We start from the raw sequence: 17,615 nt of genomic DNA on the forward strand, positions 1-17,615 counted from the left end.
TGCGGAGTTTGTATGTTCTCCCCGTGCTTGCGTGGGTTTCCTCCGGGCACTCCGGTTTCCTCCCACGTTCCAAAAACATGCATTTCAGGTGAATTGGCCGGTCCAGATTGTCCCTAGGTGTGAATGAGCGAATGAGTTGTCTGTCCCTGTGTGCCCTGCGATTGGCTGGCAACCAATTCAGGGTGTCCCCTGCCCACTGCCCGGAGATGGCTGGGATGGGCTCCAGCCCCCCCGCGACCCTAATGAGGATAAGCGCGAGGCTGATGAGATGAGATGAAGCATCTTGCTTGAAAACAAATCAGCCCCTGCTGGCCATGGTCGGAAGCACGTTCGTATGTAAGTTGGGTAGGGAGAAAGTCGGATGTTACCTGTAGTAACTGACACCAAAGCCAATTAGTAATTCAAAAGGAATTTTTCCTCACCCCAAGAACCTTTAAAAAAAAAAATTTTTTTCATTTGATTTGCAGGAAGTTAATGCCTTTTTTGTAATTTATATTTGAATTTTTTGCTACTTTTATGAAAGGCTTGGTATCAGCCAGCTACGATACCCATTATTGATACATATTCACTCTGATTGGTAATGAATGCAAGGGATTAAAAAGAGTATGTTTTTGTTTATAAACCACAACTGAAAGTGTCATGGACTAGAACTGGATCAGGACCCAAACGTGTGACGTTACTTACACAAGCCTTTCGTTTTACGGGAAATGCGAAGTCATGCACGTTAGGCAGCAGTCTGGCGTGAAATGATCAGAAGCCAGAAACCGGCGAGATCGATACCAATTGCCCGAGTAGATATCGGACAGATGAGGACGATACCCGACGGGACGGACAGACAGGATAGATAATGAAACAGGAATTCGAAATAAAACAGGACAAACTAGACGGGAACGAAAACTGGAGAGAATAATGTTATATATATATTATATATACATACCAGAGCCATATCCCCCTAGTGGGAGGTGGTTAGAGTCATTTCTGACTCTTTCTGGGAGATTGATACAGAGGAGGGGATTCCCAGTCATTAGGTGACCAAACCCCAGATTCCAAACCCTAATGCAAAGCGCCAAGCGGGGAGGCAATGAGCACCAATGTTATAAGTCTTAGGTATGACTTGGCCGAGGCTTGAACCAGCAATATCCCAGTCTCGGGTCGAGCGCCCTTCCCCCAAGGCCACCGAGCTGGTGGAGAGAATAATAAACAGGACAAAAATAGACGGGAACAAAACTGGAAATCAATGTTAAACAGGACAAAAATAAACTGGAACAATACTGGACAGGGAATACCAATGGGAAACCGGACCGAGTCAAAACCTACGTCTTGCGGGGCAGAGGTTCGTTGACGGACTGACAGAGGGAGAGTGAGAGCACTGAGCATAAACAGACGGGAAGCCGGGCGGGGCCAATTGGGCGCCATGGCAACTGTGACAGAAAGTGCCTTAAAAAAGGGAAGCCCTCCAACACCCTGGACAATCGATGCAGTTTACCTACTTGAACTTATTTTGGTTATGAATTAAATCTTGAAAATAATAAGTACACTCAATTTTGACTGTATATCACCCACAAATGGTTTTCGCTTGTACAGTATTCCATCTTCTGTTTCTCTCCCAGGTTGGATAAGTTGAAACTTGAACAACTGGCGTCCCAGGAGACGAACAACATGTTGAACAATCGAATTTCCAGCCGACCCGAGATCCAAAACAACGAGCGGAATCGCGTCCCCGCTCGCCAACATTCCCTATCGAGGATGGACGAGAAGCGGCCGAGGGACGGAGATAAAGCTCGGAAGGAGCGGGAGTACTACACTTTGCAGAAAGACGGGGGCAGGTATTGCTTGCAGCAAGACTGCGTGAGCTACATGCTCCAAAAGGATGGCGACAAGTTTCTCCTCCATCGGGGGGGTGAAAAGTACATGCTGCAGAAGGATGGGGAAAAATACTCCATTCGGAGGGACTCGGACAAGTCTTCGTTTGGGAAAGCGGACGACAAAAACAGGAACACGGACGAAAAATGCGCTCCGGCTACCGTTGGACACCAATGTTTTTTGTCAAAAGAGGAGGACACAATTCTGCAAAAAATGGGAGTTTCTCCCACCCTCGCCGATGAAACTCCCAAATACGTCCCTCAGAGGGAAGTGAGGAGGCAACTTTCATTGAAAGAAACTCAAAGTAGATACGGAACGTTACAAATTGTGGACAAATACAACACTTTGAAGGAAGTGAGGAAGTACAGTACGCTCCGCGAAGGGGACAAATACGCCACCCTACGAGATTTGGAAAAGTACGCCACCCTTTGCCATGCGGATAAACGCCGTTTCCAACATGATGCTAACGCTCCAATGTCTCACGCTCAAATCGGAAAACTGCAAGCTGCGGGCGCCGCCGGGCTCGCTTCTCCGAATGTCGCCACGGTGGACGTCTCGGCGGCGGGGGACCATCTCGATCCAGAAAACCAAAACCGGGCCAGGGTTTCGGCCATTCCCGTCCAGGAACCCGACCGGGGGCTGTCCAGGACCGGTTCCATTCAGCAGTTGGAGCAATTGAGTCGCAGAACTCGCCCGGAAGAAGACAGAAGGTAAGATAAGATTGACTGCGGCGGGGTTATGTCTTGCGCAATGCATCATGGGAACAATTTACTACCACACTTTAAGGCACTCCTAAATTATAAGACACACCTCCAATAAGTAGTATTTTTTTTCGTGCACCACATCATGAGATCAAACCTCCTGTGTGGAGTTTGCATGTTCTCCCTGTGCTTTCCTCCGGGCTCATTCCAAAAGCAGTGTGTATAATTTCACCACTAGATGTCATTGTATTGTTGAGCGCAACGGAAAACGAGCACTGTACTAAAAAGCATGAGGAAGAATACAAACTAACTCAAACTAAACTCAAAGTGACCAGACCACAACATTTTTTTCTACCTAACCTTTAGCAAGGTTTGTGGTTTTTAGGTACCCGCAGCAGCAACATGGTTGGCAAATATGATTGATTCCCTTATTATTATTTGAATCCATATTTTATTTATTCATTTTAGAGAGAGAGAGAGAGAGAATGAAATGATCTGCATTTATATAGCGCTTTTCAAGTCAAGACTTCCCAAAGCGCTTTACAGTGTGCTTCACATTTCCCAATAGCGGCTGTGCAGCCATGTAAGGCACTAACTTGCGTATTGGGGGTTCAGTGTCTTACCCAAGGACACTTCGACATGTAACACGGAGGAGCCGGGATTCGAACTGCGATCTCTTGATCCCAAGAGGAGCGCTCTACCTCCTGAGCCACTGCCGCCCCAAGAGGGAGCGAGAGAGAGAGAGAGATAGAGAAAAATATAGATAGGATAGATATAGAGATAGAGAGAAATATAGAGATCTAGATAGATAGATATAATTTTGGGGGGATGAAGTACGTTTTTTTTACCACAAGCGAAGTAAAATACTACTGTTTTTTTAAATTAAAGAAGTTGATATCATTCCGGCACCATCAGAAGACTTAAGTCTGTTCTTTAGCAAAAGTGGTTTGCATATTGACTTCTCATCTCATCTCATTAGCCGTACCGCTTATCCTCATTAGGGTCGCGGGGGGGGCTGGAGCCCATCCCAGCCATCTCCGGGCAGTGGGCAGGGGGCACCCTGAACTGGTTGCCAGCCAATCGCAGGGCACACAGGGACAGACAACTCATTCGCTCATTCACACCTAGGGACAATTTGGACCGGCCAATTCACCTGAAATGCATGTTTTTGGAACGCGGGAGGAAACCGGAGTGCCCGGAGGAAACCCACGCAAGCACGGGGAGAACATACAAACTCCGCACAGGAAGTCTTGAGCTGGATTTGAACCCACGACAGGTTCCCATGACATGAACTGTGCCGCACAAGCGCGAACCACTGCGCTGCCGTGCTGCGCATATTGACTTATAGGTGAAAAAAAATGATTTTTTTTTTTCCATCATTCACTCAACCGAAATATTTTTCCAAACAGAGTTCCTGCTGGTCCTTGAAAACTCTTGAAAGGCATTGAATTCATTATTCCAAAAACTCTGGACCAAATGGGCATTAAAATGTCTTAAATGTAATGTCGAAAGTCTTAAAATGTGGATTGAAATGAAATAAAATCAAGTGCAAGAATGTATTAAATGAACAACACCTCCTTCACGAAAAAAAAAATGAGAGTGAAAAAAAAAACCATCAACGATTCCTGTCTCAGGGGCCACAGACAACCTTCACGCGGGCCGGATGTGGCCCACAGATGTCTAGACCAGAACAGAGACAGGACCCACTTGCGTTGCGTTTCTCACTAGTTTTATTGGAAGAAAGAGAAAGGGTTGCACCCACGATCCGGTGATTGCTGGACGCGGGAACCAGGTCGCTCTGAACATGGAAGTACCGTAAATTCCGGACTATACAGCGCACCTGATTATTAGCCGCACCCACCATATTTTAAGAGGAAAACCGATTCTTTACTTACACAAGCCGCACCTTTATATAAGCTGCATGCGCCCACATTTAAAAAATGTAACACAAACACAAAATTAACCCAAACCCGACATTAAGTCCCGCGATTGAAACTGAATGTCATTCATTAAAATACACAGTCCAAAAGTCACAGCCGGCAAGATGAACGGAAAATGATACCGGTACTTAAGGTTTGATGCAGACCTGCAGAGTCCGGGTCCCGTTGAAAGTAATCCAAGGAAAAGTATATTTCCAAAAGTAAGTGTGGGAAAAATATATATCCACTATTGTCCGCCATGTCCACAAACAGGTCTCACCTTTACTCCACACTCCGCGTTTGTTGCCCCCCTTCTTTTTCATTCGCCCGTGCAAAACATATCAGAATAAGTGTCTAAAATAAATACGTTACGAAAATATACAGTTGAAAATACATATTATACATGGTTACACATATTTACAAAGAAAGACGGTACACCGAGAGAGTTTTCAAAGCTTTGATAATAATAATATAACTTTCATCCCAAACGGTGCCTGTGACAGGGCAGTGAATGGTAGCAACACGCTAGCAACACGCTCGCAACACAGTAAACGGGTCTTTTAAAAAATCATACCGTACTTGTAAAAATCACGGTAAACCGTCCTCATCTTCCTCCTTAGAACTGAAGCCATCAAAGTCGTCTTCCTCAGTGTCGGAAAGAAACTTTGTCATATACACGTCGTCCCACGCTCCCGCAGCCTCACTCGCGCCGTCACTGTTGCTTGAACTCTAATCCACTCCTGATTCTTTGCCCTTCTCTCCGTCACGCAGCAGACCGGCTTTTCGGAACCCGTTGGTGATGGTGGATTTTTTGATGTGCCTTTCTTTTTGCATTTTGCATGATGAGGGTATGTTTATGCTAAGCCAAGAAGTTGCAGTCTTCCTCTGCGCATATATTCCACCGGTCTAAATCTTATCTTTTGTACTCGAGCGCCACTGGCGGCCGTTAGAAAAATTACATAAACTGGTCACATCACTGAATAAGCCGCAGGGTTGAAAGTTTAGGAAAAAAGTAGCGGCCTATAGTCCGGAATTTACGGTATTTTTATTTTTATTTATTTGTATTCAGCCAGTATAAACCATAAACATGATCTATACAAGAAATCATTTGACACGCAAACTCTCAATAATGATGATATAATAGATGTAAAAGAATAGAGTAATAAAAATATTGTGGATAATACAAAGTAATTTTTTAGAATAGTTTAAAAATAAAGAATACGTAAATAACAAGACTAGAGTAGAATAGGTCGGAGGAACGTTGTTGGCTAATACTATACATAATAACCTAAGTCATTTCTTGTTGAAAATGCGAATAGCGGAAGGGTAAAAACTCTCTTTAAGACGTGTAGTCTTGCTCGCAATGGAGCGAAGACGGCGACCTGACGGCAGGTAATCAAAGTACCTGCAAGCAGGGTGACTGGGATCGTCTATCATTTTTAGTGTCCGTTGTCTAGTTCGTTCGATGAAGATACTATCCAGGGAAGTGGCGAGCGATGGCGGTGTCGGGAACGAAAAACGGGTCAGTAGTCGGGACAGGAGAGCAAAAACGTGGTCGGGGTCGGAAGCGAGTCGAAAGCCAGGAAAGGAGAGCAGACGTGGTCGGGGACAAAAAGAGGTCGAAAGCCAGGACGGGAGAGCAGTCGTGGTCAGGATCAATAACAAGTCGAAGTCGGGGAACAGACGAGAGCAAAAAACAGGTGGGAGTCAGGGTCAAAAAGAGCTTAGTGTAAACTGAGGTTCACTGACGGACTGACAAAAGGGGACAGACAGGAGTGGGTACAAGTACCGATCGGGAGCCAATCAGGGTCCGAAGCAGTAGGTGATTCACATCGGTAATCATGACAACGGGCCTTGACCCTAATATCGGTCTTTTATTGTAATACGGCTATCAATATGAACACCTGATATCATTTCTAGCATTTCTAATATTTCTATATTTTCAAAAGCTGCAAATTGACCCAAACGCCAACTGCTTTTGCATAACCCCATTTGTGATTTTTTTTTACTCCAATTCTGATCAAGGTACAAAAAAAACCTGGTAACGAGTTATTAACTTTGATCGCCGTCATGCTGCAAGGATGCGCGGTGTGCACCAACCCACATTAAGACTTAAAAGCTTTTCCGCCTACTCTCTCTTTGTATATACTCCTTTGTCCTTGCTCTGGCCTTGTCATCCAGAAGAGGGACTAAAAGCTTGTTGTGTCAATTTTCAAGTGAATCTCTGTTGGGTTGCTGCTTCGCTACAATTTTCGTCAGAAATACAGAAGCGTTTTAGTCGCGGTGCTCGAAAAGAATGGTCAGTGACTGCAGTGTGAATATAAATTTGATGTTTCGTGAGATCAATGATTTTTCTCACCTTAAATATTATCATCTCACTGTTAACCATATAAAATTCAATTTAATTTACCCTATTTTCGGCACTGTAAGGCGCACCGGGTTATAGGGCGCACCCCCAAAAAATAGTTTTTGGTCCTATATTTTCCATACATAAGGCGCACCGGATTATAAGGCGCTACAATGGGAACGTGGACAAAACAGTCAGATAGTTCAGTCCAACTTATTACCCCCTTAACATTCCCAAAGCTTGCAAAGAAGCAAATATGTGTCTATGACACGTGCGGATGCGGTGTCCGTACGATGTCACCAAACAAACATTTCTTAGTTTCCATTTTATTTTTTGCTGGCAACTGTGTGGACAGCAAAGTAAGAATTTTATCGTGCAGGGAAACGGGGTTCTTTACTGTGCATATGACAATAAACACTTTGAATTAAATTTTGTTAAATAGACTCATCACAGAAACATCAAGATCGTTCTTAAACAAGGAAAATATAAATCCGCATAGCTCACCTTAGTTCTCTTGCAGCCATCACGTTCAATAATGATACGTAACCATGGTCTTCTTTCAACCGTGAGTGTAGTCAATCCGGGAGAGTAAAATATTTACAAATACAGAATAGTAAAACATGTTTTCTCTCTGCCGTAGTGCAACCCAACATGTGATTCACATTCATCTTTTTCGGCCAATTGCAGGCTTTGTTTTGCCCCTTTAGCCTATGCTAGCCTGTAAATGATAAAAAGGATCCGCCCTCTTTACCTCCGAATAACTTTAGCCAATAGTGACTGATTCAAATGATGATTGACACATTGGAAATGAAACGCCGGTATATAAATCCCAGCATACACTGCGGACGACTTCGCTTTCAGGGGAAAATCGAGTCGGCGGCTGCTTACTTTAGTTGCAAGACTTTGCGACTTAATATTGATCCATAAATAAGGCGCACTGTATTATAAGGCGCATGGTCAGCTTTTGAAAAAAATAAAGGCTTTTAGGTGCGCCTTATAGTGCGGAAAATACGGTAATTTAATTTCTTCTATCCTCATTGTTAAATGTGAAACTGGAGCGCCACGTCCAATTTCGTTGTCACAATATGTTCAACCCATTTTTTAACAATGACAATAAAGGTGTATTCTATTCTGTTGTATTCTATTCTATTAAGGAACAATCTCTAAACCAGGGTTTCTCGACGTTTAGTAACTCAAGGCACACTATTTCATCGAGGTGAAAAAACTTTTACTGTCAGAGACCAGAAACGGAGACAGGACCCACTTGCGTTCGTTTTTTTCCCAGCTTTATTTAGAAGGAGGAAAAGGCTTGCACCCACGATCCGGTGATCGTCGGTCACGGGTGGCAGATCGCTCAGAACGGGGAAGTGGCATTTCCGTGGCGAGCGAAGGCAGTGTCGAGAACGGGGAAAAGCAGATCGATGGCCGGGACGGGGGAGAAAAAACGTAATAGAGTTCAGAAACCGGGTCGGAGACGGAAATCACACAGGAATCAGGACAAGAGAAAGTCAGGGTCGAAAAGGGCTTGCCTAGCGTTGGCTTAGGTTCGCAGACGGGCTGACAAACGGTGACAGGAAGACGGGGGTTTGAAAAGAGATAAGCAGCCGATCAACGTCCGAGGCAGTTGGCGCCAAAGGAGCCGACTCAGGTGCTTCGCATCAGTAATACTGACATTTACTGTATTATCGTTTCAAATGCTTTAGATCAGTGGTCGGCAACCTCCGGCCCGTGGGTCGTTCGGTACCGGGCTGCACTCAAAGAACAAGTTTCTTCACTTTTTGCTTGTACCGTATTCCATTTTTTTCACCCAGTGAACATTGTTCCAAGGTTTACAGTAGTATATCACCATAATTGTATAAGGACAGTACAAACATCTTCTTTGTTCCTTTATCTTCTTTGTTTTCTTTATCCTTACTGTAAAACGTGGAACTGGAGTGCCATGTCCAATTGTCACAATATATTCAAACCATGTTGTAACAATGACAATAAAGGTATATTCTATTCTATTCTATAATTGAACAATAGTTGATTCGTTGACAAATATTCGCCAATCTCATTTGCTCTGTATTTTATGCAATGGGAATTGAACCTGCAACACAGTACCATTTTGCCTTGGCTATTAATTTCACTCACCTCAAAACATTAATATTGGAACTGATTACAACAAGGGAAGCACGACGGAGCAGTGGTTAGCGCGTGTGCGGCACAGTTCTGAGGTCATGAGATCGAACCTCCTTTGTGGAGTTTGCATGTTCACCCCGTGCTAGTGTGGGTTTCCTCCATGCACTCCGGTTTCCTTCCACATTCCAAAAACATGCATGTCAGGTTAATTGGCCGGTCCTACTTGTCCCTAGGTGTGAATGAGTTGCTTGTCTCTGTGTGCCCTGCGATTGGCTGGCAACCAGTTCAGGGTGTCCCCTGCCCACTGCCCGAAGATGGCTGGGATGGGCTCCAGCTACCACGCGACCCTACTGAGGATAAGCGGTGCAGATAATGGATGGATGTATGGAGGATTACAACAATAAACTGTCGTGTTTAAAGAACTATTGTTTATTCAGCCTCATCTTTCCCACAATCACTCCTCCTGCTTTTCCTTGTCCCGCAGCGCCCTCTGTAGGTATACATAAAACCACATGTACACATACAATGTTTTTATTCCCCCTTGTAATTTGCTTTCAGCTGAACAGTAATGCCAATGGAGCATGGCTATAGAGAAGCTAGGGCGCACCCAAGCTGACTTTATTAAACGGGATATGTGTCCCTCTCTCTTCTACTCACTCTACTTTTTTGGGAGGATTTGGACTTTCTAACCCTCATTTGCTAGAGTTAGGGGTTTAATTCAGATGAACCGGATGTAATTGGAGTGCGCCACGGAAATTTAACACCACCACCCTTTTGGCAATTAATTATTATGTTTTCAGCAGTTATTAGAAAAGTTACACACTGTAGTACCACTACACACTTGTTGAGAAGAACCTAAAAGATACTTTGTTTCAGGAATCTTTGAAATGGTAAATGGGTCTGCATTGATACAGCGCTTGTCAAGTCAATGAAGACCTCCCATAGCGCTTTACAATGTGCTTCACACTTACCCATTCATACACACACTCACACACCAATAGGAAGTCGGCCTCCAAACGTTTTGAGGATAATCCAAATGCTAAATGGTAAATGTTCTGCATTGATATAGCCCTTTTCAAGTCAATGAAGACCTCCCAAAGCGCTTTACAATATGCTTCACACTTACCCATTCACACACACACTCACACACCAATAAGGAGTCAGCCATGCAAGCCGCCTACCTGATTATTGGGGGCATTAGGGATTCAGTGTCTTGCCCAAGGATCAATTATTTTAGTCCTTCATTATTAGATGGCTTAAATTTGAAACCCTTCCTATATTAATTCACGCTCACACTCACACACCAATAGGGAGTCAGCCTCCAAACGTTTTGAGGATAATCAAGATGCTAAATGGTAAATGGACTGCATTTCTATAGCGCTTTTCAAGTCAATGAAGACCTCCCAAAGCGCTTTACAATGTGTTTCACACTTACCCATTCACTCACACACCAATCGGGAGTCAGCCATGCAAGGCGCCTACCTGATTATCGGGGACATTAGGGATTCAGTGTCTTGCCCAAGGACACTTCGACGGATAACACGGAGTAGCCGGGAATCGAACCTACGACCTGTTGATCCCAAAAGTACTTCATTAAGAAACCAGTCTTCCCCATTCTTTTTGTGTTTTCCAGTGTTTCATCCTACCAGACGTTACCCAGAAACATGCCCAGCCACCATCCGCAGCTTGTTCCCAGATACCCCGAGGGTTACCGCACGCTACCCCGAAACGTGAGGCCCGACAGCATCTGCAGCGTGGCGGGTTCCACGTACGATCGGGCTCTTCGACCCGCCTCCACCACCGCCGCCGAAAAGAGAAGATCTATGAGGGACGACACCATGTGGCAGCTCTATGAATGGCAGCAGAGGCAAGCCTTCTCCAGGCAAAGTCTGGCTCAACCAACAGGTAGCTCTGACCCTTTCTCGCCGATTAATTCAATCGCTGCAAAGTCGGCAAAAATTGGTAACCGAAATACAGTGGAACCTCAGTTCTCGACCATAATCCGTTCCAGAACCCTGTTCAAAAACCGATTTGTTCAATCACCGAAATAATTTTTCCCATTAAAAATAATGTAAATCGTTTTAATCCGTTCCAACGCCCTGAATGTTTACCTTGAATGTTTGACGTAAACATGAAGCTAACCCAGGCTAATCGTACGTTCGCGTTATCGTAATCTTCCGTACGGAAGATTACGCTAACATGAACGTGTAAAAATAAAAAAATCAGGTCGTTTACAAGTCATTTAGCACCCGGGTATCCACAACAAGTGGTGAGCGGTTCATTGGAAAGGGGGCTGTGTTCCAACACCCTGAATGTTGGGCTCCGTTCCAACACCCTTAATGTTTACCTGAATATTCAACGTAATCATAAAGCTAACCCAGGCTAATCGTACTTTCGCGTTATCGTAATCTTCCGTACGAAAGATTACGCTAACATGAACGTGTAAAAGATTTAAAAAACTGATAAAGAAAAGAATCATGCATAGGATTTCTTACCTTTGTGGTGGTCAGCAGAAGGCGCAGGCAAGATCAGACACTCGCACACCTCTTTCATATTTTGCTATTATTTCTTTCTTAAATGCAATAGTTGTACGCACTACTTTTCTTTTTTCACCTGTAGCAACTTTGCTGCTTGCACTGACTTTCTTCGGAGGCATAATTAAGGGCTAAAACACTTCGTACACCGCTCAGCATCGCACCCTAGCGTACGCACTCACGTATTACCGGCGTTCAAACTCCGATTTTTTGACCGAACAGCGAAGCAAGAATTTCTCGAAATTTTTGGTCGGACTCCGATTTGTTCGAACTGAGAGGCGTTCGAAAACCGAGGTTCCACTGTAGTCAACAACAGATTCTAATGTCGACTTTCCAACTGAGTGAGGTATCCAGTGTTCATTTTGCCTGTGAAAAGTGATGGGTCCTGGGGACTCGCATGCTGAAAAATCTATGGGTCCCAACAGAGATCTAGGGGTCCCCAACATTTAGTGTTATCGAGGTTAAAATCGTAAATCGGCGACAAATATATAATATAAATCTATATATTCATTCAGTTTTAATCATCAAATTATGAATTCATTTTCTGCATCAAATTATTGTTGGTAATACAGTGGGACCTCGGTTATCGCGGTTAATGGGGACCAAAACCACCCGCGATACAACATAAGAATTCGTAATATGATGCATCAATGCAAGTGAGCCGTTGGAGAGCCGGCTCTCTTGAATGAGTTGAGCCGAAAAAGCAGGCTCTCTAAAAAGAGACGGACTTTTCAACACACAACTCGAGATCGGCGTGCAGACGAAAACTCGAACCGCGAGACCAAAACAACATCTGCTGGATCTGCCTGACGAAAAGTTTGGAGTGCGGTAAATCTTTGTTTAAAAAAAATGTAATCGGGTAATAAGGACAATTTAGTGTCAATAAAGTTGCGTCCCGGGGACGCACGTTGATTTGAGACTATGCGTCCCCAGCGAAAATGATGCGTCTAGGACGCAGGGACGCGGGCAAACCAGAACACTGGGTATCCTTACATCAAGGGGTCCCCAACTTTTGTTCGAGTGTCAAGCTTCTTTCTGTTAGCAATTAGCGCAAAGAGCACCTGGTTTGATACAAATTTCTAAAATAGAAATTTAGCTAGAAGGCTTGCTAAATGGCTAAAAATTAGATTGATAGTTTGCTAGAAAAAAGTAAAAAACTAAAAGGATAGCTAGCCTAAAAGAGAAAAAAGCCAACTAAATAGCCAGAATGAAAGCTAAAAAAAATGTTGGGCTCACTAGCTTGAAAGGAGGCCAACATTTAGCTTAATCACTTGCAAAGAAGTTAAAATATTAGCTAGGTAGCATGCACAAAAAAATGTAAAAAGCTAGTTGGATAGCTTGCTTAATGGCTAAAAAGGTAGTAAAAAGCTAGCTCTTTTAACGTTATGATGCTACTAGTCACTAAATATCACTGTGACACCAATGATAATAACAACAATAGGAATAATAAGTTATGATATAATAGTAGTAACAATAACATCAAGGTTAACTATAGTTGTAAACGCAGTATTTCCAATCTCTAGTATCATTCCTACCCCATTTTCTTCATCTCTGTATTCCGCCAGTAATGTTTTTTTGTTTTTAAATTTGAGCACGTGAATAGTTGGACATTGTTTGATCTCGTGTTGTAAATTGTTCCAAAGTTTGACTCCGCACACAGACACACACATACTTTTCCTGGTGGTTCTCACCTTCGGATTTAGAATTTACGACAGACCCTTTAAGTTATAACTTCCTTTTTTCCGAGTGAATCATTTTTGGATGTTTTCTGGTACTCTGATTTTGTTGACCTTAAATAGCAGTTCTGAAGTAAAAAAATTTACTAAATCGTCCAGTTTTAATCATTTGGACTGCAGGACTAAAATATTAGTATGATCCTAATATTCTACCCTGTGTATGGTTCCAATTGCACGTTTTTGGAGGATAAAAAGGGGCCCCAGAATTCTGCACAATATGTTCAGTATGGCAGAACTAGAGAACAATATAATAAATACAATGCATTATAGTTTAAAATGAATTTGGCTTTATGAATTCTTGAAATGCTTTTAGATACCTTAGTTTGTATGTGTCTGATGTGTGCTTCCCATTTTATTTTTAATTTGGAGACATTGACTGCACATGCCCACCCCGGCTGTTTGATTGACAGCATACCCCAGCCAATCACAGTTGGGCACACAGACAGTCACACTTTCTCAACACAGGACGCACTCCCTAATCTGTCCCTTAATTTGTCTAGAAACACAATGCACATTACAATGGTATCAATGACAATAAAGACAAAATCGATTTAATGAAAAATCTGCGAAGGAGTAAACGGGCGACTAATGAAATGCGAAGTCGCGATCAGGCTCTGTATTTTCATTAAAAGATGTATTTTTTATTGTCCCTCTGTTCTTGTTTTTAGTAATCCTTTGCCACATCATTAAATCAACTTCATGCTGAAATTACCGAAAAAAGATAATCATGACCTGCAGTCCTAGTCAGAAATGGATCTTTGGATTGTATGTTTCACTCAAGGCCAACACATCAACCTTCCTTTAAGTCATCATCCTTCCGATCTCCTCTTTCTTCCACTCGGTCGCTTTACTTCCATATCCTCTCACATTTAGTGACTTCCATAGTCCAAAATGTTTGTGTGTGTTTTTTTGCTATTGCTTTTCCTTTTTTATTTTGTTTGTTATTGTATGTGTTTGTCTTGCTGTCGATCACTGCTCTTGAGGGATATGACCAAGGTCGATAGATAGATTGATAGGATTGTATGTGTTTCTCTGTAGGTCATTATGGGACCCTTCCTAGCACAAAGACGATGGGCAACATAGCAGAACACGCCGCGGTACATTCCATCCCAACGTCGCCATCCCATGGCTCTTTAGGCCTCTACAACACCTTGCCCACTTCCTCCCATCAAGGCGGCAGCTCCAAATCTGAAGTGTCATCAGCTGTCTTTCCAGAAGATGGGACACTTGACCGTTTGCACAGGAAACACCCTGCCAAGGTAAAAGATCTGTCGCTAGATTCGCTGTTTTTGTTCGGGGCGGCAGTGGCTCAGGAGGTAGAGCGCTCGTCTTGGGATCAAGGGATCCCAGTTCGAATCCCGGCTCGTCCGTGTTACATGCCGAAGTGTCCTTGGGTAAGACACTGAACCCCCTAATACCCCCAATAAGCAGGTTATTGGGGGTATTAGGGAAATGTGGAGCACATTGTAAAGCGCTTTGGGAAGTCATTGACTTGAAAAGCGCTATAGAAAATCAGATCATTTCATTTTGAGCCAATAGGGCCTTCACATTTTGGGTTGCTGGCCCTGTGCCTAACCATACAATGAAGTGGATATTCCACATCCATAGACGTCAATAGCGCTTACTCTTCTTTTCCATGCAGCAGTTGATTGATTAATTTATTGACATTCTAATTTTTTTCCTCTGGTAAACAAGGTTTCCAAAAATTTAAGAGCAACACCAGTGTCTGAAATAACGTCTGCCCGGACGCCTGGGGCGTGCATCTTTTACGTCGTGTGTACAACTTACAAAATGTCTCCGCCCGGGTGGCCGACAACTTTTTCAAGAAAAGAAAAAAAAATAAATACGAAAAAAACGAAAGATTTATTCCGATTTAGAAATCTTCGTTCGGTTTGGAAATTTCGGTTCGTTTAGCAATTTGCATACTCGGCAGCCAATCAGAAGCCTGCATCGAATAACTTCCGGACTTTCCTGAGCGTTATAAGGTCGTGAATTTGCATATCATTTTCCAAAGTAGACGCACAGAGAACTAAAAAAAAAATTGATACGTGGTTAGGAATCAAGCCAAAACCTCAGCCCCAGAAGAAATATTCAAAAGAAGCTAACAAAATTAATGACGCTACAAAACGTAAATGTACATTAAAAGCATTGTAGAAAGAGGAGTTCACGTGGCTTGTAGCAGACGACGCAACGCAAACATTGCATGAAAGAAGATCAGTCAATACAGGTACAAACAGCCAGTCATATACATCCAAAGAATATAATAAGTAAATTTATAAAAAACTTCATTTTAAAGTGTTGGAGAATACAGTAAAATTCATTTTAAATATTACTATTTTCAATAGTTTTGAAACATTAAAAATATCGTTAATATATAAATTAAATAACTTTGGACCTAGGATAGAACCCTGTGGTACTCCAAAGCGATTCTCCTGAATGCCCAACTAAGGAATTCCATTTTGGCAGCAGTGTCGTAGGAGCGGTTAGATGTCAGGCCAACTTTGAAATCTGTGGGTCAATTTTCTGCGCAGCTGTACATTTGTTGGATTCGGTCTCTGTGGTCATTGAAAAAGCAGATAGTTGACCATCCAATAGTTGGAGCAAAAACGATCCTGACATTGAAATACATCCTGTTTTCATTCCCCTTCTTTCAAATTTACCAGCTCATATCACATTTCAATTTTACGCAGCTGGATGCGAGGAGCCGACTGAGAGCCTCATTTCGAAACCGTATTTCCCTCAAATCATTTTTTTCTCTCCTCAGTTGGGAAGCACACTCGAACGGCGTTCTGTGGTCGCCGGTGTTCCTTCGCAGCCCATTACTCCTCAATCGCTGCAAGGCAAAACGGTGAGTCCGCTACTCCACTTTTACGGTTAAGATAAACCTTTTTCAGCCTTCAGTTTTTCTCACTGAGGCTTGTAATAGCTGGTGGTAGTTTTTACGGTTTCACAAAAATTGGTCTTTTTTTTTTTCCCCCTGACTCAACCAAACTTTTCTTATTTGAGGTAGATTTCAATATTAGATTGTGCCATGACTCATTTTTCAATGGTATCAATGTTTTAGGATCCTTTGCCCATAAACAGTATTACTTAAAACATGTAATTACTACACGGAGCTATCTGCAGCTACCCGGCTTCAGCGCTGTTAGGGACAGATACAAAAAAGCCTGCGGGAAGCGGAAAGGAGGCGGACTCGCTATCTACGTGAATCGAGGTGGTGTAACCCTGAGCACAAAGATTTCCATCTGCTGCATGGACGTCGAACTTTTGGCCTAGCGTCTGAAGTCATCCACTCCGCTGTTGCTAAACTACAACACAGCACCCCGAGGCCATCCTGTTAATCTGTTAATAATTAACAAAAGGATACTGCTGGAAGTGAGAATTTGCCTGCGGGGATGAATAAAGTATCCATCTATCTATCTATCTAACTATCTATCTAATTAGGTACAGTGATTAGTTGCCGTAATTTAGTTACCCGCCTGAATACTAACACCAAAAATCAATGCCTTATTCTGAAAGTAACTACTGTAGTTCCAAATTCATGAATTTATAAAGAGAAGGCTCCCTTTAATTTGCAGTATGATTTTAAATTAAACGGGACAACAAAACAATGGATGTACAGAAATGGCATAGAGTCATCTATAGCTATAGATGTACAGGACTGTACAAATATAGCCAGACATCATTTTCACAACCTATTCTAAGCATTGTAGTCTTTGTAAAAAAGAAATGTTTTAAAGTCTATTGCCAATTTGTCTCACGCCAGAAACAAAATAGTATAAACATAGAAAGAGATTATTTTCCTTACTTTCCTTATCTGAACTATGAGATAATTTCTTCCTCATGCCATGAGGCTCTTTAACTCCACCCTGGGGAGTAAAAGCCCACTTCAAACCCCAACCGTACATTTGCATATTACCCAATTTTATTACAGTGTGTATTTCTCGTAACACTATTTAAATCTATCTATCTCTCTATCTATCTATCTATCGATCTATGTCCGTCTCTCTCGCTCTATCTATCTATCTATCTATCTATCTAGCTCCGTCTCCCTTGCTCTTTCTATCTATCTATCCATCTAGATAGATAGATACTTAATTCATCCCCACATTTCCAGCAGCATCCCTTCGCTGAGAACAATACAATAATAAAGCAAAAGGAATACAATATACAAATACCCAATGTGACGTGCTAATACCCACTGTGGTGTGTTGTATAGAATATCTAAATAGTGCTACACAGAATACATATTGCAATAAAATTTGGTAATATGCAATGTAGGTGGTGTGGTTTAATGTGGGCTTTTACTCTGCTGGGTAGAGTTAAAGAGCCTCATGGCATGAGGAAGAAAAGATCTCTTCAGTCTGTCCGTGGTACAAGACAGTGACAGCAGT

At 42.7% G+C, this 17,615-nt stretch overlaps 1 protein-coding gene across 7 annotated transcripts in view; it reads left to right on the forward strand.

Annotated features, from left to right (window-relative positions):
* LOC148356276 (pleckstrin homology domain-containing family A member 5-like) overlaps positions 1 to 17,615 on the forward strand; it is a 145,664-nt gene that overhangs the window by 79,054 nt on the left and 48,995 nt on the right. For all 7 annotated transcript variants that reach the window (XM_088346691.1, XM_088346696.1, XM_088346694.1 and 4 more), the window contains 4 exons: positions 1,611 to 2,573; positions 10,585 to 10,856; positions 14,260 to 14,480; positions 15,986 to 16,069. In XM_088346691.1, the coding sequence (XP_088202817.1) occupies positions 1,611 to 2,573; positions 10,585 to 10,856; positions 14,260 to 14,480; positions 15,986 to 16,069 (1,540 nt within the window). The remainder of the gene's footprint in view (positions 1 to 1,610; positions 2,574 to 10,584; positions 10,857 to 14,259; positions 14,481 to 15,985; positions 16,070 to 17,615) is intronic.

The sequence above is a fragment of the Urocampus carinirostris genome, chromosome 11, assembly GCF_059441175.1.
Source record: "Urocampus carinirostris isolate Australia breed hairy pipefish chromosome 11, RoL_Ucar_1.0, whole genome shotgun sequence".
Taxonomy (NCBI): domain Eukaryota; kingdom Metazoa; phylum Chordata; class Actinopteri; order Syngnathiformes; family Syngnathidae; genus Urocampus; species Urocampus carinirostris.